Genomic DNA, 24,422 nt, shown 5'->3' with positions numbered 1-24,422 from the left:
GGTGCCAAATTCAGTTCTCAGAAACTGGTTTTGTTTTCTTTTATGAGGAGATGCATTGCACTTTCTGCAGAGGGAAGCAGTGCATTTAAGAGGATTGCCTTACACCTATTTTAAGCCCATGGTTTATGCTCTATTGTAAGGCAAAAAAAAAAATTACTGAAGTGATTACACACTTGCTTCCCTCAAATCAAAAGAGAAGTCATAGGAAAGAGTGATTTTTATTCCACTTTGAAATTTTTTTGTGATACCAGAATATAGAGGCATTTTGCCACCACAGTGGGCAAGGAGTCCCTGGATACAAGAGCAAACATCTCAAGTAAAATGCATAAGCCAGGTTATGAACAGGGCTGAAAAGTACTGGGAACCAGATCCCACTGGGAATTTAGTGCCTGATTTCAAAGATGCCTTTGGAAATATGGGCCTTTGTCTTTGAAAGTCATAAATTAAGCAAAAGAGAATAACTAAATAAAAACACACACAAAAAAAACCCCATATATTCTTCCATTCTTAATTATCTTGGCCATGGTTAGTAACACAGATGAGACCATAAGCTCATCAAAAATACTTGTTTGGCCACCTGACAACAGCTCTTGGATGTTAACATCTGGACTTCCTGTTGCACAGTTGCTGTTAAGAGACAAATCAGAGCGAATCTTCATACCAGGCTGCAATTAAACCCCCTGCATGCTTCATGGAGGGTCACAGGAGGGGATTTCCTGCTAGGAATCAGCAAAGAGAAAACCAGCGATGTACATGTTAAAAGTTTGCCTAGTGCAATGTGAGAAGGGAATCCTGTGCGTGTGCTGCGGCGGCTGGAACCGTTACAGATGTGTGGCAGCTGTGCGGATCTCTGGAGACTTCGCCTTCTGCACCCTCGGCCCAGGCAGCACAGATAAGTGCTCTGGCATCAGCTACACACATGAAAATATACTGAAAAAGAATCAGCTTATCTCTGTTTGGCCCAATTTTGGTCCTGTTGCTGTCCATGTTGCAGGTTAAAGATTTGAATGCTCATCCTGCAGTTTGTTAGGACTGCAATCTCCCTGGTCATATATTCAGGTCCAGGCTCCTTCCATCACTCGGTGTCCAAGGCATCCAAGTTAGACCTTTGGAGCACCAAGTTGTCCTCTAGAGCTGCCTTCTTCCTTCCACTGCTGATGACGGGAGCCTGCAGTCACTTCAGAGAAGCACCAAAGTTGAAAGATAGTATAGAACAAGCAAGATCTGGGCATCACACACGTAAAATCATTTTTCCAGGGTTCCTGGCTCAGGATGAAAGGACGTTATATGATATGCCTGTAATGGCAGAGTCCCCAAGGCACAGACAAGTGTGGAAAAATCTTCAGTCTCTTAAAATCAACAAGAATTTTTTCCAAGCTTCAGAGGAAGCCAAGACTCTATGAAAGATTCAGGAACTACTCTTCAGTACTGGCAATGCCACAGACATTTAAATGGGAACACCACCATTTCCTCAGCAGTAGTTCCTTACCAGAACAGGTTGATTCTTGTTGATGCCAGGTGAAGAGAACTGCCAATGCTTCCTGAGTGATCCCATTCTTGGCTTGATTGGATTCCTCTTCCCACAGCTCTTTGGGTGAGCCCTTCATTTTGAAAACAGAAATCTGAAGTTTCAAGTCCAGGAGGTTGTTGTGTTCTGCACCTGGGCTGCAGAAAGAAACAGGGATGAACAGCTTGACTTCTGCCAAATTTACTGCTTTATGGCAGCATAATGCAACCTCCTTCACTTAATCATGCAGGCCACATCCAACCATGGCATAAAAAACTCATATTCCCACTGCGGATTTAAAAACCTGAACCACTAAATCCACTGAGCTGGTGCTTTGCTACTGGTGTACAGAATGGAGCTCGTTCTGCATCCTTGCGGGCAGTGGGCACGGCTCCTGTGCTGGGGAGGAAACCACTCCACTGCTGAAGATGTTGGAGGAACAGATCCATGCAATGGCTGTACACCCTGTTCTTCATGGCTTTTCTATTTGTCAGTATGGAAAACACTGTAAAAAGGGGTAAAAGAGCAGGCTGCCCATGCTGGGACAGCAGTCAAGGACAGTTCTTTATCTGTGATGTCTTTCTCTTTCCTTCCTGCTTTGCAGTTTGCTTCAGGGATGCATCACTCGGCTGAGCTTCAGTCACGCTCCTCTTGTGGGAAGTGGTGGCTGTGCCCAGACCCCCCGGGACCTGGAGGTGACTGGGTGCCTTCAGTACCAGGGCTCCCTCTTTTAGAAAACTAGTGACAGGCTAGTGGGAAGCATTTCTCAAACACAATTTGCTAGTCCTCAGGTGAATCATAAAATCACAAAGTTATGGTGCCTCTTGTGAGCACCCGTCAGCCTTTAGCATCTGTGCAACAGAAAAGGAAACAAAAACCTGGAAAGACAGACCTTAGTAACCAAGAAGATGATCATATGTTTGTCATGTTACAGAGGTGGCTAAGTGGGAGGAGGATTGATGAAAAATACTGTTACACACAAGAAATATCGCAATGTGGAGTTTCCCCTTTAACTGCATGCAATTCTAATACCTGCCTGGACAGCTGAGGTGTTGAAGGACAGGTTTTCTATGCGGTGTGCTGAGGGTTACACACGTGGAGCCCTTCCATCCATCACAAGCGTGTGTAATTTTGCCTCCCTACAAACAGCGCAGAGAACGGTCCTTCAAATGGTCTGCAAATGTTGGTGACGGGATTTTCCTGGGTTGTGAGTGACTCCCTGCAGAGCTGAGGCTTTTGCTGTGCTTTAGAAAGTAGCAGTGCATGAGTCAAATGGAGGGTTTGGGGCTGGGAAAAAGGAAAGTAGTTATGTACTGTTTGTCCCTCCAAATGCCAGGGAGAGGGGGGTTATAGACATAACTGCACAGTTTGAGCCCCCTGTTTCATACTGCATGTACACTGACTATCCTGTACGAAGTCTAGACCGAAGCAGATGTTAAGCATCATGTCAGCTGTAATTATTAGATTCTAGCAAAATTCTGAGCAAAGCAGTAATGTGGGAGGAGGGAGGTAAGGCAGGGTCATATGCAGAGAGACGGATCCTGCAGGTGCTGCCTGTGCACGTACTCTGTGGAGGAGCATTAGGCTTGTGCACGGGGAAGACCTGGCTTGAGCGTTGCTCTGAAGATAATAATTTGTCAGACTTGCAGGCCTGATGCCTAAGTGCCATGAACGTTGCACGTATGATCTGCTCCAGTTCCTGCTGGTGGGGAGACTTTCCATGATTAAGACGGTCTCAGGGCTAAGCCTTTGCCCCGCCTTGAAGCTGGCTGCAGCTGCTCAGGGGGGGTGTCAGCCTGCGCTGCAGCCAGCACGGGGGAGCGGGGCACTGGGGGCCGCATCAGCGATGGCACCCACTTATCCTGCCACGGGCCAGCTCTGCCCCCTGGTCCTACGTGGCCCTTACCTGCTAAGGTGAGTTCAGCCAGTGTTTTGTGATGGGAACTTAAGCGATGTGAAAAATAGAACAGAAGCTGATGCTGAGAGAAGTGTTGAATATTTAGCGCCTGTTTTACTGACCTCGAACAACCCAGGGGAATCCTCGCTTGTGCTTTGCCTGCCAGAGCTGATTTCTGTTGCTGACTTGAATGAGCTCAGTGTTGTCTGCTCTTTCATTGAACATACCTGTGCTTTTCTCTTTTCTCTTTATTTGAGGATTGAGTCTGATATACGGTCTGTGCCTAACTCTGAGCTGCTTGCGTTTTTAACGTGAGAGAAACCGAGTGCATGCCTGAGACTGATATCTTGAACTCTTTGATGGGATTGGTGGAATGCGATGCTAATGGCCCCAAAACTGAGCTGGCATTCAAATAAATGAATAGATCCAACAAGCCCCCAAAATTCAGCATGAGCTCTGTAGCCAAATGAGCAAGAAATGGGGTCAGTTCAATATGACCGGGTATCTTCTGGTAAGGGAAAGACTATTTTTGCTCATCTTTATCAACATGAGCTCCTTATGATTATATTTTCCACTCCAGTGCTTGGTAGTTTAAAGTGGGATGCTTTTTCTCTTTAGCTAACTCAGTCAAATAAGTGGCTGTGAACAGAGATTCACAAATAAGTGAATTGGAATCAGTATGGAAAGGGGGGATATTTTTCATCTCTTTAAAATAGGAGGGCAAGAGGGATCTGGCTTTTGCATGTTTTTTTTTGGAAAGAACCCTCTCTAGATTAGCTCATTGGGGCAAGAAACCTCCTTTCCCTGAAGGAAAGGAAAAAATGGGGTGGGGGGTGGGGAGAATCATACAAAACAAATGGAAATCAGAATCTGTCTGCAGCAGTTCTTTGATCCACCTGTGAAGGCACATTTAATAGTAATTTAAAAAATCAGCAGGTTCCTAAGGCACCTTCCTGCTGTTGAACACTCAACCTCCCCAATTGATTTGCTGCCATTGATCCATCTTCCAGTCTTGCTGGTGCCATTTCTCCTTGATGAACCTGTCCAGCCACCTGTTGTATAAACATTTAAAACCTCCAGGTTAGAAAACATCCTCATTCTTTCAAGGATGTTTTAATCTTCACTGGACAATGCCTTTCTTTGTTACAGTAGAGGCTATATATGCCGTCCCTTGTAAGTGTCTTGGCTTAAGTTCAATTCATTGTAGAATGCAAGCTGACCAAGACTTCAAAACAACCTCATTCTTTACAAAATGATAATACGGCACCATTACCTCTCCCTGAGACTTTGGGGGGAGAAAATCTGCCTTACTCAAAGAAAACAAGACCTCCATGGACAGCGTGAAAGGGCCTTTTCCTTTTCTATCATTGACCCAGTAGCAGAGGGGAGGGCTCTTGTGGAGAGGGATTTTCTCATACTTGCTGCATGTGGAGTGATCTGCACTGACGAATGTTTCTTTTGGAAGGTTTTCTGGTGGCCGATTTGCTGCTTAGATCGTGAAGCTGGTAATTTTAATTTCTTTTTTGCGGGCTGTGGTTTCTAATCGCGTTAATTTCTGAAGGACACAAAACCTTTACTTTCCACAGGACAACTTCATCAACCTCAGCTTCCTGCGCCTCTTCAGGGCAGCGAGACTTATCAAGCTCCTTCGCCAGGGTTACACTATCCGCATCTTGCTCTGGACATTTGTGCAGTCTTTTAAGGTGAGTGTTAGGCAGGTGGGAGGTAGGGGAGAGACGTGAGGAGATGGTAATGCTTGGCACGTCTGTAGCATCCTCCATTGAGGATCAAAGAGCTACACTTTGCCAAGGGAATGGCCTCTCTGCACCTCCACAGAGCAATTACAGGACTAATAATTCTGCAGAAAAGCAGAAGGTTTGCACCGAACATCCCCTGAATGCTGCAGGTGCTGAGCGTTTTGGAAGATAAGACTGAAAGCTGGACGGTTACTGATGCAGACTTGCAGCAAGTGTGCAGAGATCAGGTTGTCCTTGAAACTACCACAAAATCCCGATGCCAAAGTGTTGAGACTCAAGTATTTGCATAAGGAAATGGCAGTCTGGCTAATAAGTGTCTTCATGCCTCCTATTTGCCTGCAGCAGGTGTAAGGTTAAATTGCTTTCACCAGGTTTCAGTCTTGGTAGAACCGGGTAGAGGTGAAACCCAAACCATTTAATTCTGGTAATATAAACTGTGAAGCTGTATAACACAGGGGTGTGTTTTTATGACATGGATGATTACAAAAATGAGGTTTTGTTCTAAAGCTGACACAGTTGCTTTGCCTGGCTTCCTTCACCCCTGCATTACCCCTGCGCAAGCCTCAGCACTGGTCACAGCCACTGGATATGACACCTCTGAACTAAGTACCCTCAAAAAACTGCCTTACAGCCACTTAGTTCTCAGCCTGTGCTTGGCTTGGAGTTAGCTGTTTTCCAGTTCTAAAAAGGAGTCCATGTGCCCCAAAGATGGCTATTTTTAACAGTTCTTAGCTGGTTTGCAGCCCATTTCTACAGCTTGCTGTGTTTTAACTCTGGTTATGGGGCATGCTCATGTTATGCAGCGCAGAAAGGAGATCATTTAATCGGAAATCAGGACTTGTAGCACTGATACTGACCTCTAATGCTCTGGTATTTATTGACTGTGCAGCTGCAGGGTGCAGACCCCCAGTTCCATCACACATGGACCCAGAAAGCACTTGACCTTCCTGGCTCTGCAGATCTTGCAGGACTTTCTGAGAAATAGAAGTAGGGAGGTGATGTGGGAAAGAGAAGCACAACGAGGTCAGGGAGTGGCCAAAGATGGATCTGTTCAGTAGCTCATGGTCACAGCCAGCAAACTTCATCTCCTGATGGCTGATGGGGTGCCACGCTCCCCAGCACTGCCTGTGCCTGTGGTGAGTGTCTTGACCAGCCTGGGGACACTACCTCGGGCTTTGCACAGGGTCTCACTGTCTTCTGGGCTGAAGTCTGAGGTCTGGGGGTGATAGCTTATGTCCTGGGTGCTGTTGCAAGCTCAGGGGAGGTTGTCTGCAGTCTCTCTCTCAATATGAGAGAGATCTCGAGGTGCTGGGGTGAGTGCAGAGGAGGGCAATGAAGCTAGTGAAGGACCTGGAGAATAAACCCTGTGAGGAGAGATTGAAGGAGCTGGGAGTGTTCAGTGTGAGGAGGAGAAGGCTGAGGGGAGACCTCATCACTCTCTACAGCTCCCTGAAAGGACATTGCAGAGAGGTTGGTGCTGGTCTCTTCTCACAGGGGATTGGTGATAGAACAAGAGGGAATGGCTTTAAACTGCAACAGGGGAGGGTCAGACTGGACATTAGGAAAACAATTTTCAGAGAAAGAGTGGTCAGAGTGGAACAGGCTGCCCAGGGAGGGATGGAGTCCCCATCCCTGAATGTGTTTAAGGGTCGTTTAGATGAGCTGTGGGGGGATGTGGGGTAGGGGAGAACTTTGTAGAGTCGGGCTGATGGTTGGACTTGATGATCCCGAGGGTCTTTTCCAACCTGAATGATTCTGTGGTCTGATGTCAGGGTATTTTGCATGGTGCTTTCTGGAAGGTGCTATGGGGGCAATTGATATTTAAAGACACAGAGTTCAGTGGGATGCAGAGCAACCAATTTCTTTTTCTTCAGCTGTGCTTTCAAACACATTGTGGTGTTTGAGTCAAAATGATGCAGAGGTTATTTTAGGTGATAAAACTGTGGGGAGGAATGTGTTTTCTCTCCAAAAAATGGAAAAGACTTGTTAAGAGAAGAAAGTCATTTCTCTCCTGTGGTTGGAGAGAGATGCCAGGTGGCTCTGCCCACACCAGACTGGGAGTGCTGGCCAGCCCTGTGCTGGCTGTGGGAGAACCGGGGTGGAGAATTGGTTTCAGCAGAGCATGGATGTGGTTATTGCTCTGCATGGGAGCTGATCGAGAGGGAAGTTTCTATTAGACCTTTTAGACTACAGAGGCAAAACCTTTTTGAAGGATGGAGATGGGAACATAGCGATTGCTTCTTTCTGCAAGCAACCTGGAGAAGAACTGTAGGGATCTGTGATGTCATCCTATGGCCAGGGGCGGGAGTGACTGCTGTATTACACTGTATTGTCCCTCTGGGGTGCTCTTGCATTCGCCTTCGTATTATGCTTTCACTCAATCATCAAGCAGCTAACGGATGGGGATTGTGATCTGGGGGACTGCGGTGCCTTAGATTTGTTAGGTTTTTATCCTTGCGGGGCGATGGAGGTGCTGGTGACGCTGCTTTCACCTTGTAACTCATGAGGAATCCTGCAGCCAGGAGACACTCTCCAGAGGCTGAGACATGGGATCTGTAGGTAGATGTTCCCACTCGGGAGAGTGTCCTTGGACTGTGTAGTCTTGGCTGGATCTTGGGAGAGGGGCTCAGCCAAGGCTCTTTTCAGTATAATCTCAACCCTTTCCAAAGCATGTGTGCAGAGTGCTGCCCCCGAAGCGGAGCTGGGACAGTTCCTGGGCTGCATGGGGAGCTGCTTCTCTGTTTTTCTCCCCAGCACTGAGCTCTTGGTCCTTGTCCCTTGCGCTCAGGTGTCCCACAGAAACCACATCAGCCCTTTGCCCCATGTTTCTTCCTGGGCTCCCTGTGGGCTGCATAACCCCTTTCCTGCCCTGAGAATCACAAGGTCTAGCCCTAGGGCAAGACTTCCCATTTTTAAAGCTATTACTAATTAAGAGGCTTTAATTACCCATTCATTTAGCCTGAGTGGAAAGTAGCTATTACTCTCAGCTTGGGTGACATAATTACATTGTAGCCTTCACTGATTTCTTGCTAAAACTCAATCTTTTCATCCTCCTGGGACTGCAATCTATGCCTGTTTCAGAGCAGGAACTTTTTTCCTGGATGTATATTTTTTTCTCGTGCTAAATTTACAGTAAGGTCATTAAAAATTAATGTTTGTACAATTATGCACAGAAAGTGCCAGTGCCTGCTGGTAGCTCCAGTGCTTGCTGCAGAGCTTCTTATTGTGTTTTCCCTGCTTACTGCTTATCTGCTTGCAAGGATGTGTAGAGAGCCCTTGGAAAGCCCAGACTGTTTTGTGATCGATGAATACCTGACTCCAGGGGGTTGACTTCTGAAGGCTGACAGAATTGTTCATATTCCCTTCCGAGTTCTTTTCATCTGAAGGACAAATACCACAAAACATAGTGCTGCCCAGGAATTAAATGTTACCTCCTGACATACGCATTTGCTGTTCTTAAAACCACTTTCTCCTTTTCCACAGGCCTTGCCTTATGTGTGCCTCCTCATTGCAATGCTCTTCTTCATCTATGCCATTATTGGTATGCAGGTAAAAATTTTAGCTTTAATACTGACCGTAAGTAGCCTGGTTTTGTCCCACTGGTTCAGGGTGCAAATGGGTTATTACCTCCACAGCAGGATCAACACCTGGCTTAGAATGAGGCAAAAGGCTCTTCTTGTCCAGTGTCAGGTAATTAGAAGTGCAAAAAAGGCCACTTTTTCTACCCTTATTGCTAGGTCTTGTGTTGAATGTGGCCCTGGGTGTATAGATACTTCTGGGCGTACAGAGAGCATGGGCAGGCAAACTGGCTGCGGATGGTGACCTGCAACAGAGCAGCTCTGGAGGGGCGGGTGGCAGCCGGGGCAGGGCACATCCTTTCCTCTGGGTATGGGTACGTCAGGAGTCTGAAAGCAGGGAGTAGCTCAGGTGCTGCACCTTTCCAAGGAGAAATGAAGAAGTTTTCTGGCCTGGGATGGAGCTGAACTGTGGTGTTGGAAAGGGTCTGTGTGAAGATGAAGAACATTAACCTTTTTTTTTTCCCATTTGATCTCCACAACACGTTTTTATCTCCTTCTTCAGCACATAAATTATTCTAGTTTTTGAGGTCCCTTAAACCAGGACAAATTATTTTCCTGCTTTTTCTTCCAACTGCACTTGATCCACCTTTATGGACAACGTCCATGGGAAGAAGTGTTTTGTCCTGAATTCCTTCTGGTTTCTGTGGCAGGTGTTTGGAAACATCGCGCTAGATGATGAAACCTCCATTAATCGGCACAATAACTTCCGTACCTTCCTCCAAGCCCTGATGCTTCTGTTCAGGTAAGGAGAATATAAAATGCCATAGGACTTGTGTGTGAACAATGAGTAAGTCTTTGGTTTTGCATATGCCAGTTTAGCTGCTGTGACTTAGGCATCCTCTAAGGAAGGTATCTGGAGTAAAGCATCTATTCCTGCTTCCTCCTCCTCAGCATTAAGGGTTGGCCTGGCACATCTCTGAATATGACAGATCTTATTCAACACACCAGCATCTCCACAGAGCGACAGCCAGCGCTGAGACACCCCACGTCAACTCAGGCAGAAGCTTAATATAACACAGAACCCTCCTGCTTTAATGGATTGATGTGTGTCCTGTCATGAAGCTTACTTTTTTCTTTTTTTTTTAAGTGAGAATTCCTTTAATTGGTCATTTCTGCATTACCAACAAGTTAACACTTCATACGTCAACGCCACCTCTGCTTCAGAGTGAAAGCGTTTCCATCTGGGTTCATTCTGCCTGGAAACGAAGCATTTTCAATGAAAAAAAACCAAAATCAATGAAACGCAGATTTTCATTTTCAGACCGGGAAAAAATGAAGTGTAGGCCCTGCTCCAAATTGGGGCAGCTTGGGGAAGATTTCACTTTTTCGGATATGTGGCGTGGAGACACAGTGGTTAATAACTGCTCCGGCCCCACAAGTGCCTGCCAGCCGCAGAGGCTTGGCTCTGTGGATTATGCTGCGCTTGTAACTGGATATCTTGCCTGGGATTTGGTTTGCATAGGTTCTGTGAAGCCAGACGGAAATGAAATTAGCCCTTTCTAGCTCAGAGTAATCACTTGACTCAAACCCCTGAATTTTAATAAAACCGGATAATTATTCAGCCTCGTGTCCAGACCTCTTGGTAGCTTTCCAGGCCCCTGCGGCAGGCACAGAGCAGGCAGAGGCAGGAGGATCACAATGGGGGGAGCATGTTTCTGTGCAAGGGAACGGAGTGTCAGCGCTCAGTGCCACTAGTGGGGGAATCTGCTGTGTAATTCAGAGTAGCCTGGAAGCTGTTTCAGTTTACACGGAGCATCCAGTTTTCTCAAAGACCAGGAGGAGGACTTGTGAGCTGACTCAGTGTACACATTAACATGGCACTGAACACCACTGTAACCAGATGGGCTGTTTGTGATGCTGTGGAGGGATGCCCCTGAAAGCACCCCTGAGTGTGGTGCAGGTATTTGGCTATTTTTCTCCCTATAGTAGAAGTTAAAGTGGGAAGAAGGAAATTATGAAGAAAACCCAGGAGACTGTTGTGAAAAAGAGACCCAAGTCACTAGACCAACCAGACCATTCTAGAATTTCTGTATCTGTCTGATAAAGGAAATAAAGAGATTCAGGTGGAGAAGCCTGGTTCCATTTCCCATCATCTCCATTGGGTTTACAGCCAGCACTAGGACAGAAATGTTAGCTGCTTCAGAAAGGAACAATCTAAGCTCTGTCTGCTTCCATTTGCACTTTTCACTGGACATGTTTAAATTAATCTGGTTTTATTCTCCATAAAACCAGTAAAGCTTAGCCTACCTGAGCCTGTTTGGTTTCTTTTACCCCCTGTAATAGAGATATATCCTTTCTCCTTTCTTTTTCATGTCAGCAGGCTGGTAGTTCAAATTCCAAATGTAAATATAGTCTCTCCACCTGGACACAAGGTTCCACTTAATTAATTTAGTTAATTGGGCACAGTAATACCACAAGGTGGATGCCCTCCGGGTCTGTAACGGGGAAGGGGTTGGACAAGCTCACTCTCTGCCCTCCCTATCTGCAGGAGTGCCACGGGGGAAGCCTGGCATGAAATCATGCTGTCGTGCCTGAGCAACAGAGCCTGCGACCCGCTCTCCGGCCTCACCAAAAACGAATGTGGCAGCGATTTTGCCTATTTCTACTTTGTGTCATTCATCTTCCTGTGCTCCTTCCTGGTAAGTCAGTCCTGATCTCTCCCAGAGTGGAGGTGACAGTGTGGTTCCCCCCCCCAGCCTTTCCCTCCCAAACCCCTTGCTTCCTCATTCTCCCTAATTATGATTTATACAACATTACATGACAGCTTCACTAAAACCCATTTATCATCCTGGTGATAAAATCCCTTTAATCCCCAAAGAGATCATTTAGTCATTAGTTTCAAGGGAAGGTTTTTATCTTTCTTCTCACAGGGGGGTCTAATATTTGGAATTAAGAATTAATCTGTTTTGTCTTGATTTGTAACATGGTCCTTTGAAGCAGGGGATTGGGGAGGGCAGGGTGAGAACAGCCGAGATAACGTTGCTTTAGAAGCGCTTGCAGCAGGCAGCTGGGAGCATCACACTTATTTTATGCCTTGGGTTTTGTTTTCTTTGTCAAATAAATGCAATGATCATTTTCTTCTGCAGTGGTGCCAGGAAAGCTTTAGACAGGAAACTACACAGAGCGGCTGTAGTTGATTCATGCCCATGGACATCATACGGGCCTGGGTCTAAGCTTTAATAGGTGCCAGTGTCTTTCTGGTCACTTGCATGCATAAAAAGCTCTCTGCTCTCTGCTTGTTCACTTTCCTGCACCACTGGGCCAGAGGAATGGAAAACCAAGGACAGGAACCCAATTAAACTTCAAGCAGGAAGAGATAAAAGTCACAGCTCTAGAATGTACCAAAAAGCAACGTATCAAGCCTACATTCAGTTCCATCGGTTTGCTTCAAAATACAAGATTTGATGCTTTGTGCAGCTAATCCCTGCTATCATCAGACACCTTTAACCAGGAAAAAGAGGCACACGTGGCAATTTGATGCTGGGTATAGACCAACTTCAGTGGCCCCTAGTGAGATCCTTTGTCCGACTGCAGTTGCCCCTTCAACATCCGGTGGTTTATTTCTTCTGCGTATATTAAAAAAACGTGAAGCCCTGAAAGCTTATATAAAGTTAATGCTCCAATTACTGATTCCTTCAGCAGACTATTTTAAAGCCAAATTTTTTCCTTGTACAAATCCCTGACCAAACATCAGACATTCTCATTGTTATTTTCAAGTGCATTATTGTTTCTAAAGATTTTTCTCAAAAAGAACCCCAAACAGCACCCCCCAGACTCACCCTCCCTGGCTCATATCAGCCATTCTACTCAAAATGTAGTAGCAGAATTGGAGACTGGAACACATCTGTGCAAAATACGGCTTTGTGTGAGCTTTGTCCCTGAGTCAGCGCTCCTGAAACCGCACCCTGGGCTTGCTGGCAGAGAGAGGGGAGAGCCCTTGTGAGGAGCGAAGGCAGGGAGGGCAGGCTCCAAAAATAGGCAGCAGAAAGCCAAGCAGCTGGACTGCTACAGGACGGGGCTGTAACTCATTTCTTAAAATGCGTTCAGCACTTCATTGTAATGAAACATGTGGTTCCCCACAAGCGATTAAAGCATTACAGAGCCACAGCCTTGCCAGGAGGGCACGTTTTTATGGTTTGTTCAGTGTTGTTACACCACAGACTAGAGGGGGAATTGGGTAACGTATTTGTTTTTAAATGTTGTTTCTGGCTTGACATAATTTTCCTCCTGCAATTTACACTGATGAAAAATATAAATGGAAATTTTAAAATATATGAGAACTTTAGAAACAGCTGTATGCAAGCAAGGGAAAACTCTACCAAGCCATGGCTGGATCTGGGAGCAATGGAAAGGGACTTTGAATCAAGGGGCAAACTCTCCAAAGTCTTCCCGTTTCTTGATGCTCTGGGGGTACTGTGTTATGTGAGTGAGCCCTGCTGATGTGGTTATAGTGCTTCCAGCCTTTGAGCAGCTTACTGAGAGCTGGTCTGCACATTCCTGTCCAGCACTGCATCGTGCACCACTATGAGATCCCGGGGCTTGTCTAGGCTGTGTTGCACAGAGACCCTGCGAGCACCCAGGAACTGGGGTGGCACAAAGTACTGGCTTGGGTCCCCAAACCCAGCAGCGTTCTTTGATTTGAGCTGTGTTTGAGCTGCCAAGCCCTAATGTTCAGCCACAGGGGTGAATTCACACAGGTTGCTGCAGAGGCAGAAGCTTTGTTTGCAGCTGAGGCACTGGCAGGGCTGGGCTGGGCTCAGCTCTTCTCCACAGCTGGGCCTGAAGGAGACCCTGGGGCAGTGTAAGCACCCCAGTGCTCTAGTGTGGGACACTGATATAGTGGGGGCCGGGTTCTGCCCCCAGCTTTCTACTGGGACGGGTTCTAACAAACAGAGGGACTGAAGGTCTGGAAAGCCTGTGATTAGCATTTGTGGTGGTATGGTGATTCATTATGGACTGTGCTTGTCTCTACTGGTGGACCATGTGTCACAGCAAGAGCCAAGACCCCTCCTCCCTCTCCATCACACAGGAATATGAATTCTTTAAAACTTCACAAAGCCCAAACTCTACTGCCTGATTTTCTTTTAGCAACCAGCAGACCAGCTGGGGACACCCATATTCAGTTTAATTCTACTCATCCCCACGTGAGAGCTCACCGGCTCCTTCGCCGTAGCTCAGCATGGGCAGAGGAGCCACGCTCACGGCAGCGGCTCAGCCTCCCTACAGAAGACACAACCAAGGTAGAAAGAGGCCTTATGCCTGTCAGGTCTTTAGCTGGCACAGGAGCATCCGTTCCCACCTGCCCTCCTGCTCTTCCATTCTGCTGGCTGCAGCTTGATCTCTTCCCATTGAAATCCTTGTGACTCTTCCGTCAGCTTTAATAAGAGGAGAATCTTTATATGCCAGAAGAATTTGCCAGGCTCTGTGTTAGGCAGCGGCCATTGGGGACAGGAGCCTTTTGTGTGTCCTGCCCCTCATCTTTCAGGGGATCTTTGAAGTTTTGAATTGTTATGAGTCTAAAATAGGACATTCAGCCTAAAGAATGGTTTTTCTTCTGGCTGTTCTTGTCTTGATGTGCCTTGATTTGAAAGTGCTGGAAGAGTTCACATCACCCGGTTGGTGAAGCAGCCACTGCTCCCGTGTGCTGCTCTGTGCTGGCGCAGGGAGAAGGAGGGGCAGGGAGAGGTGCTGAGCAGCCCCTGGGGTGGTCAGGCTGGGGGCACCCCCAATGATGGGGACGTGGCCAAACTCCTCAGTCAAAAGTCATGGCAAACCTGCTGAATACTGCAGGGCTGGAAGTGGCTCACAGCGTGCAGGGGAGGAGGAGGTGGCAGCAGCATCCCCAGGGCTAATCTTTATAGAGTTTATTCTCCAGGGTGCGGCTGCTTCTTGTAGCAAGCACACACCCTGCTAAGGGAATCATACCTGCTCCCATTCCAGCTTCTTTCCTTTTCCTTTCTTTTCCTCTTTAAGTGCCTTATTGCTTCCTCTCTGCAGATGTTAAACCTGTTTGTGGCTGTGATTATGGACAATTTTGAATACCTGACAAGAGACTCCTCCATCCTTGGGCCCCATCATTTGGATGAGTTTGTTCGCGTCTGGGCTGAATATGACCCAGCTGCCTGGTATGTACACTGTTACATTTGGAGAAGAGGATATACGTTATGTATAAATACATACCTATACACACAGCAATCTGTTTTAATGTGAGTACAGCTCCAGAAGGAGAACGACTCCAAAGGTTGAGGTAACACGGGTGGTAAATGCTCCAGCTTCAATTCACTGTGCACTGGAGATGAACAAACCTGATGTCATTACAAGGGCATTTCCTTCAAATAGGCACAAGATAGACATAAACCAGCAAATCAAGGAAGAAAAATGCACCCTCCTCCCCCCACACACAGAGCCAAAAACTAATAGGGTAAATTCAAATGATTTTGGCTAAATGGCCAAGTGGAAAAGCTGTTTAGCATTTCCAAAAGGATCTTTGATTGCCTTTGGTTTCTGCATCCTCGTTTGGAGATAAAAATATGCTGAATCTCTTGCAATTGGCAGCACTTTAGGTAACTTGAGAGGCTAGGCTTTGTTATACCTCATCTGTGGAACATTTCTCTCCTAGTTGAGAACCACCTTGATGGTTTCACAAATCCTGTGCAGAGACCTGAGGCCAGACAAAAAAAAAAATTAAAAAATCAAGTTTTCAAGGTACTATCCTTCCCTTAAAAGGAGATGATGTACCCCACAGTTTTGCATCTGAGTCAAGTGCTACAGGCTCAGACTTCATCATTTGCTTTCACCCACCTGTGAGGCAGCAGGGAGTGACATGATGTCTCTCAACATAAGGGTAGATTGCTAAAAACGTCATTTTTAAACAGACATTTCTCATCAAACCCAATGGTTTGATGATCTTGGAAGGCTCCTTCTAATGACATCAAATTGTAGAAGGGAATTTTCTTCTTCTTTATAATATTTAAGTTTTGGACTTGCAGTTGAAATACAAGATATGTGAAATAATAAGAAAATACAATAAGCCTAACTTTGGAAGCATTTCAGTTCTCAGTGAGCCTCTGATAAAATGTTCCTGATCTATGAGTGTGTTAAAGGAGGAAATGGCTTTTGTCACAGCCAGATGGTGAGGTGTTTGGTTTTATGGTTGTATCTCTTTGTTTTTCTTATTCAAAGACACTCACAGGGAGAGCTGCACACCTGGGCTTAAGTACCGCGGCAGCAGAGGAGTGGCACTGTGCTGTGGCAGACCAAGGGCCACTGCTGAAGCATTTTAAGGAGGTTTTTTTTTTTAATGAGGGAACAGCTCTGACCACTGATCACTTGTAGAGCAAGACTGACTTCAATATATTGTTTTTCTCCATTGCCCAGAGAAAGCTACTGCACAACACCCCTGGTGTCCGTGTTATTTTCATTTCTTGATGTTCAGAGATAAGGGCACAGTAATTTCCTTGATATTCTTCAGCTTAGGAATTTGCCTGTTGGGAGACTGTTTTTTCTTTAAAGTCCTACTGATTTTGTGTCCATTTTCCTCGCCATGAGTTACTCTGCAATGAATCTCCTCTGTATTTGTAATGAAGCCTCCTTCTAGCTCCTACAATCTTTTCACTCTTTTTTGTTTCCCTTCAGTAGAGACAGATGCAGAAAGTGTTTGTATAATCAGCATCTCAAACTCCCTGCTAGGATGCAATTAAACTGCTTTAAAATCTCAGTTAAATTGATTTAGGCTAACTTTAAATGTAAACCTATTCCAGAATGACTGCATTTCTCTGAACTGTGTGTGATTTTAACTAGCTCAAAGCCATCCATACTCCGAGCCTGCATATATGCTGCACACATACTAGCAGCTTGTAATCTCCAAGCAGATTTTCATTACCACATGCTCTGTAACACAGACAAGTCCTTTGTGGGTACTTGGCAGGCAGTAAATAACGTTTTTTCCTGTTTCAAATCCAGTCCTATCTCTTACCACTAGAAAAATCTCAATGAGACTGAAAACTTAGGAGTGCCCATTGTCTTAAAAAATAGTCTTGGCTCTGATTAGCATCCGTGGGAGGAGTAACATACCTGCAAGGGAAAAAGTGTCAGTGCTTTTTTAATGTTTATGTGTTCAGGAACTTTCCACCCATAAGAGGCACAACCATTAAATTTACAGCAAGATGTGCTTGCTCTGTTAACTCTGAGCGCTGAGGTTACATTTTGTGAGTCGCTCAGAGCCAAACCTTTTCACTTCTAGAGATGTTAATACAGAATATGCCATATATTGAGATCCTAATTCTGGTTTTCTCTAACCATTTTCCCATTTTGCTCTGATGTGAAGCTATTGATGTTGGCAGAGTGACTGGGAGCAGAAATGCAAATCAAAGGACAGCCAAGATGTGATGCTTGAGGCTTGATCCTAAAACATGTGCATGTTCTGGATTTTCCATGTGTGAATAGTTCCACCAAAATCACTTGTGTTTTCATAAGTGGGACTAACATTTCCGCAATTTAAAAGTAATCTGAAATCCATTCACGGTTTAAGGCCAGAACAGATCATTTGGGCTGAACTTCTATGAAGCTCTGGACATGGTATTTCACAATAGATATCCATGGATTTTGCTTAATAGCTTGTCTTTCAAGGTATGACTCCCAGCAGTACACCCTGTTTTGATCTGAAGACACAGGGCTTTAGAGGACACAATTTTTATTCAGCTGTTTGTTCCCACTAGTTGGTCAAACTCATTGAAAGAAAGTGTTGATCCAATTCTTGTTTTCCATGTCAGCTTTTAGCATTTCAGCTCCCAGTATAGACATATGTAGGGGAATGGTAAATAATCACTGTAGCAGAATTTGAAAGACTCCCAGGCAGTGTTATCTTATGCTTAGATGCAGGTGAGCTGGTTCCTACTTCCATCTGTCATTAATTGATTGCCTCTCTCGAGGTCTCTTCTTTGATTGTCCCAAGGACAAGGGAATTACAGTGGTTGTTCACTTTCCATAGCTTGAGACCCTCGATGAAAGATGCTACATGGGTAAAAAGTACAAGTGTTGTTATACTTTTGTTATATAGATAGTATTTTATGCAAAGGTTTAATGTGTGCATATTTACATACCTATTTCCAATATCACATTTGTTTTTGCTACAAAATCCCACTTTCTGTAAACTTTTCTGGGGAAAAACATTCAAAAGGAAGTGAAAAAAAGCAGCTATCAGCTGTTATTACCTAGGTGGGTGTCATACTCGGTAGGGGTAAGTATGGGGAAACTTGGATTTCGAGGCGGAAGAAGCCTCGGGCTCACAGAAAAAGAGAGAGAGAGAGAAATGGGGCTCATACAGCGCTTTGGTCCAGGACTGGGAGTTAATCAGGAAAGGAGTGAAAACACTGCATTTAAGGATGAACTGGGAAAAAAACCAAAACAAAACAAAACAAAACAAAACCTGGATTTGTTCAAGATAAATAAAGTGAGCACTTAATCTCTTTTATACCTCCTTCCCAGTGCATACCCCTTAGAGATACTGGAAATGTGGGTCTTGCCATCCCATTCCCATTAATTTCTACAAGAGCTGAGGGAGTTGCTACTGGCAGCACCTTCAGCAGTCGGGAGGAGGTGCAGGTGCTCCCAAGGGCTTTTTCTTGGCTATTGGAGTTGAAGGGATGCTGATGAAAATAAACGAAACTCTAATAGATTTAAACAACCTGGGAAAGAATCTCTAGTTGTCATAATTTGCTGCCATGACCTTCCGATGCAATATAGCTGCTGGTTTTCAAGCCTTCCATGGACTCTTAGAGAGCTCATGGAACTGCTCATAATGTATTTTCTACACACTGATTTTAGAAAGCCGTTCTAAAATTTTGGTAAACTTCTTGAGTCAGTTAAACCAATATACTTTTTATAACCATGATTAGGCCTGCAGCCAAGACTTGCACAGTTCCATTTGATCTTTTTCTGAATTAATAGTTTTGAGTTGATTGTGAACGTTTTGAATAGAACTTAATTTCCCACATCCAATAAAGCAGTAATATTGAAGGAGATATTCCAAAATATTCCAGCCTTCTTTATATAACATACCAAAATAAACACAGCGAAGCCAAATCATCTCATTTTTCTTTAGAGGGCATTTTGAAGTTCAGTACAGCTCTTTTTGTACGTTATTTGGTTACTGACAAAAGATTAAGAAATCTAACCCTGCTGTTAAATTAGCTGAAAATATTGTTGGGAATTAATGAGACTGACCATAAAGCTACCTCGAGGCATCTGATTTCATCTACTGGTAATGAAGGCTGGATTTTCCCCGTGCCAATGGCCAAGACAGCTCTCAAATGGCAGTTTCTGGACTTCCAGCAATTGCTTATTGCCCGTGAAGCAGAGTACAGCCCTACTGGGGCTAGGTAGGTGGTAACAGTGGAAGATAAAGGTTCCCAAGCCCTTTTGAACCAGCTAATTTGAATCTCAGTAATAATCCATTAAACAGGCTATTTGTGTGCTGCAGGCTCTGGTTTTGTTGGGCTGCTGCAGCATCTGGGTGGTGGGAAGGGGCCGTCTGTAGGTACAGAGAAGTAAAACATTAGTGATAAAGGTAACCAGAAGCAATAGTTGGAAAGCCTTGCACATGCCGCTGAAGGTTTCACAGAAGAAAACCCAAGGATACAGATTTTGCTGAGGAGTTGGAAGTTCTCTCTGTCTCTGTGTTAAAGTCCCTTCCTTATTGCAAGCCTGGTTGCTGTCAGACTAACCTTGCTTTTCAGTGTGTTTTGCCCTTCCAATTTCTCCTGTTTACCTAGGGAAAAACTGATGCCTGTTGGGTTTTGCTGTCATAACATCTGATGTTTTCTTTCCAGTTGCCGGATTCATTATAAGGATATGTACAATTTGTTACGTGTAATTGCTCCACCCCTGGGCTTAGGAAAGAAGTGCCCTCATAGGGTGGCATACAAGGTTTGGAACTTCAGAGACTCCCTCCAGCATTTTCAGTTCTGGTTTTGTTTCTTTCTATTCCCCACCCCACCCCACCCCCAAGTGCAAATGCAAACAGTACAGAAAAAACCTGTAACGTAACTAACCATTGCCTGAAAAAAAGGAATGATTGACTGACTGCCTCCTTTTTCCTCAATGCATCTCTTCCCTGTCTACTCCTACACCCTAGCTGGCTGGAGACAGGCAGCTTTATGAGACAGTGAACCCTCCAGCTTCCATTCTGCTGGGTCTAGGTGGGAAGTGTTGGGGAAAAGCAGCACAGCATCTGAGCACTTTCTCTATATATATACACACCAGAGAGAAATGTCATCCCAAGAGTTCTAGGCAGTAGCAAGTCCATTTTGTTTGGGCTTCGTAACATTGTCACTCTAGCTGAGTGACCAATGTTTGAACCCTTCCTTTTCCTAGGCTGAAAAGACATTTGATCCGGGTGCTGGTTAACTGGGCGGCAGAGTGGGATGGTTACCTAGGCTGGGGAGAGACGGGGGGATGAGCTTTTCACAGTGCAATAGCAACAGCCAGAGATTGCCTTGGGAGCAAAATTACCTCCCTGAGATCGTAAGCTATGATGGACATTCAGTAAAACCCCCTGCCTCATGGCACAGGAAGAGTACACTGTGCTTGGGATCTGACGTGAAGTATTAAGGAGAGAACTAGCCAAGAAATCAGCACAGGATGACACTGGACTTCAGTGGGGTCCCTGCTACAGGTAGGGATTCTCTTGCAGTCAGTGCATGGAAAGTAGAAGATCAAGAGGAGAGAAATGGAAGCAGACATCATGGAGCTTACTTTTCTCTTTCACTCCAGCCCAGGTGTTTTCCACACCTGATTTGGGATTAAGAGTTAACCAGCATTGCAGAGAAGACGCCAGACCCTGTACCTCCAGCCAGGGAGCAGGGGAAGAGAGAAGCTGAGGGAAGCCATTGGCTGTAATTACAATTTGTGTCTCTCAGCAGACTTTAAATTAGCTCTGGGCTATAAAACCTGAGTGGTATTTTAACTGCATTAGTTACCAAGGACAGGAATAGATGCTTTTGGCTTGGTAAATTCTCTCCTCCACCCCCTCCTGCATCAGTGCTTTACATAGGAATTGAGGCCCATCTCAGGGCAGCAGGCTGGTGTGCTGGTGACTGCTTCTGTAGCTGTCCTGACCGAGAAAGGGGTTTCACATGGGTGCGTAGGTCTCAGTTTCCCTCCTAGTATAGTGGAGATGATAATACTATCCTGATTTTCCAGGGGTCAAACATTAATTAATAGCATGCTGCAATATCCTTAGGTCACCTCAGATGACAGGCAACACAGATTTGCACAACATGATAAGCTGGCAGCTCACTGAGAAAATAAAATGAGATTGTCATAGTCATGCTCCCAATTTCTGTAGTCAGAAAAGGGCGAAGCAGGAGAATTCCTTGGTGTTTCTGTAACCCTTGGTTTTCAGGACAGGATTTTATTTACCACCCCTGTGTGCTGAAGGTAGATGCCATCAGTAATGGGCTGGTCTAAGGGCGTTTTCCCAAATCTCTGCAATTCCCACTTCCCTCTAGCGCACAGGATAGCCAGCTGCCCTTGGTGGTGGAAACAACCAGTTGATGTTGGCTTGATGAAAGAGGGGCCCCTTCAAATGTAAAGGAGAAACAGGCCCCCTTTCCACCACCGTCCTGTAAATCGAGTGCTGGCCTCTGGTTTTGTCAAACCTGAATCCAGGCTGAAGGAGAAATTCAGGCTGGCAGAGGTTTTGCAGAGTTTGTACTCTTGGAGTTCAGAGCAGTCCCACTCTGTCCCCTGAGCAAACACACCGGGATTGGCTTTTTGCTTCTCTCATAGCCCACAGGCTAACCTGAAAACTAAAGCCTTTATTCAGTGAAGGAAAGCTGAGTATTCTCTCTAAGCCCTATCTCTCCCTGTCCCATAACTCTGCCTACCAGCTCTCCCTGGCATGGTGAATACAGTCTCTTGACTGACTGGTTTGGAGGGGTGAGAAGGGGAGGCATCCCCCCACCCCTGCACAGAGCCAGCCAAACCCGAGCCCTCCCGCACCCTCTCCCCTGAGCGGAGACATCAATCATTCCCCACGGCGACCCACATGCCGAGGCGCAGCTCTGGCCATGGGACGTCCCTGCGGTGAGGAGGAGACGTTGGGCGTTGAAACACAGCAACGGAAGCGGAGAAACCTTTCTATTTACCCACCTCTTCATTTTGGTTTTGTTTTCCTGAGAAATCTGATTAACCGGATCTCTGTTTTCTTGTCTGCTTTCCCTTCTCTCTCCTCCTTTTCATTTGCTCCACTGTGTTGCCTTTTTCCCCATCCCCTTCCTTTTCCTTCCCCCCACCCCGTCTGGTTTGATTTCTGTGTCTTCTTGCTTTTGCCTCCCTCCCTTTGACTCCAAGCGGGCGCATCAGTTACACAGACATGTATGAGATGCTGAGACACATGTCCCCACCTCTAGGCCTTGGAAAGAAATGCCCTGCTCGCGTTGCCTATAAGGTAGACCAACCCCCCCTAGAAACTCCTGCCAAACCACCAGCTTTTTGTGCCGTGGCTGAAGTGGGTGCTGGTTTTCTGTGGCGTTAGTGTTGTTCTCCTGGACTCTTCTGGTGCTTTCTCTGCTTTCCAAGCAGACTGGATTTTGGATCTTCTGCTGCTTTTTTTTTTTTTTTTTTCTATGGCACATCAGTTTGTCTTTCTAAGTATGTCTCCACTATCTCTATCAGTGTTTCGCTCTCCTCTCTCATTCTGCTTCCATTTAGGCTAATTTGGGGAGGGAGGGTGCTAATGAGCAAATTACCCCACCAATATGATCCCCATTTATCTTTCTACAGCTCTTCGACTATCCTTTCTCACTTAGCCCTTCAGTAGTATGTTGTTTTTTCCCCCTCTTAATTAGATTGGAGTAATTAGAGTAGGCAGTACTGTAGGAGTTAGTAAGCTATTAAACAGAGGCAACACCAGAAGGGCTCCTTAAATACCCTTGTGAAAGAAATTATTTTAACAGAAAACATTTAAGACAGATAAAAAAATCACTCAAACTTATTGTTTATGCTGAAAAGCTTTTTAATTGAACCACAAAATGCATTATATCCAAAAGGCTGCTAGCTGCTGCCTTTCAGATGCTGCCCGGAGGACACAGTGGAAGCTCATATAGACACAGAGACGAAATTCTGGAGCAGACCCCAACCCCACCAGTTAAAGCCATGCTGCTCTCCCAGCAGCTGGCATGGCACTTAGAAATTTGCAGGGGCAATTCCACAGAAAACTCAACAGGTTTTTTCTGCCGTTGATGTCATTTCAGCCACCACCAAGCCCAATTACTGCACCCTGCCATGCTGGTGCAATGGATCCAGATCACAACAGCCCCTCCAGTAGTGCTTATTTTTTCACTGAGCCCGTATGAGAACAGGTTTTTGCAGAGTCTCAAGATAAACCCAAACCTGGGCCTGCCTTTATATAGGATACTTAGCAGCAAGAAGAGGTTCAGATACGGCTTCATACAAGATCCTTCCTCAGTGTGTTAGTATTTAAAATAAAAAGAAAATTAAACTTAACCATAAAGCTAGATTTTCTGTATTCCTTTTGATTTGTTTCTGGCCACTTTGGTAGCTGCTTTAATAAGCATCTCTATCATGAGGAATTCATACCCACCATACTATAACTAAGCTTGAGAAACCCAGCTACGTCAAAATGCCAGTTCCAGGTCTCAGCTATTACAAATAGATGGGTAGATAGATAAACATCTCTATAGAGGTACCAATTATACAAAGAAACCCAATAATTTTAAAGTAATCAGTGTCTCCTTTTAGCACCTGTGAGTTTCCATTGACTTAAAATGAAGCTGTGTCCTGCTGAAAGCCCGGCAGTAGGTGTTTGCAGCTGGGCAACCAGATCTGCTCTGTGGCCACACGTGTGTACAAGAAGCATAAAGCTCTCACTTTTTTATTCCCCCCCCCCCCAAAAAAATCTTGTACAGTTAAAAAGGGAAGAAAATAAAAGGGGTTAAAAAGATCATCTGTTAAAATAGGCATTTTAAACAAAACTTTTGACTGATTTTCATAGTTTGGCATCTCTGTGCCTCTGTGTGATTGTTCTCAACTGTTGCAGCAAACTATCCCTTGGCAGAGGCACTGCAGATGTGCCTTCCCTAGTCTGTCTTTTCCATGTGAGTTAGCTGCTATCTCGTTTAATGTGTCTGTCTTTACAGAACACGTCCGCAGAACTTAGGTACACAGGATTGGTATCTTTTTAAAATATAGACTTGTGATTTTTCTTTTAAAGACATCTTTAATTTTTGGCCATTTACTAAGAAACCTCTAAAAGCTGTCTGTGACGTGTCTGTCCTGTAAGTAGGAATGGGTTCAGGTCAAACAGCTCAAATCTAGACTGAACATCCAATTTCTCCGAGCTTGGAGGTGTTCAGATTCATTTTGCATGTTATCAAAGAGCCCCAAACTACAGAAATACAGACTTAAGACCAGATCTGAATTTTTCCCATGGTGTAAGGCTGCAGCTTGGGCTGACCCCCACTCCTAGCTATGGCTGCTGGTAAAACTAAACCTTCCTGGGGAGGCAGTACTGGTTTTTGCTCCCTCCCTCCTCCACTTCTATGTGCAGCACTAGGAACAGCATGTCCTGGAGACAGACTGGTGCTGAGCATCTTCCCCAAGAGGACGGCTGCATGTGGGTCGTGGCATCCCCCTGCCCTAATCCTCCTGGTGCCCCCCCC

The 24,422-nt window shown here is 45.4% G+C and overlaps 1 protein-coding gene across 15 annotated transcripts in view; it reads left to right on the top strand.

The window, feature by feature from the left end:
- CACNA1B (calcium voltage-gated channel subunit alpha1 B) overlaps positions 1-24,422 on the top strand; it is a 301,534-nt gene that overhangs the window by 254,684 nt on the left and 22,428 nt on the right. For 12 of the 15 annotated variants that reach the window (XM_026860253.1, XM_026860255.1, XM_026860252.1 and 9 more), the window contains 6 exons: positions 4,991-5,107; positions 8,645-8,710; positions 9,390-9,481; positions 11,228-11,378; positions 14,737-14,864; positions 19,569-19,665. In XM_026860253.1, the coding sequence (XP_026716054.1) occupies positions 4,991-5,107; positions 8,645-8,710; positions 9,390-9,481; positions 11,228-11,378; positions 14,737-14,864; positions 19,569-19,665 (651 nt within the window). Of the gene's footprint in view, positions 1-4,990; positions 5,108-8,644; positions 8,711-9,389; positions 9,482-11,227; positions 11,379-14,736; positions 14,865-19,568; positions 19,666-22,092; positions 22,190-24,422 lie in introns of all 15 variants that reach the window. The other 3 variants (XM_026860247.1, XM_026860246.1, XM_026860243.1) reach the window with 1 other exon arrangement.

This window comes from Athene cunicularia, assembly GCF_003259725.1.
Source record: "Athene cunicularia isolate RWA chromosome 17 unlocalized genomic scaffold, athCun1 chr17_part1, whole genome shotgun sequence".
In the NCBI taxonomy this organism is placed as follows: domain Eukaryota; kingdom Metazoa; phylum Chordata; class Aves; order Strigiformes; family Strigidae; genus Athene; species Athene cunicularia.
The sequence above is the reverse complement of the archived record's forward strand: the minus strand, read 5'-3'. Positions and strand labels throughout refer to the sequence as shown.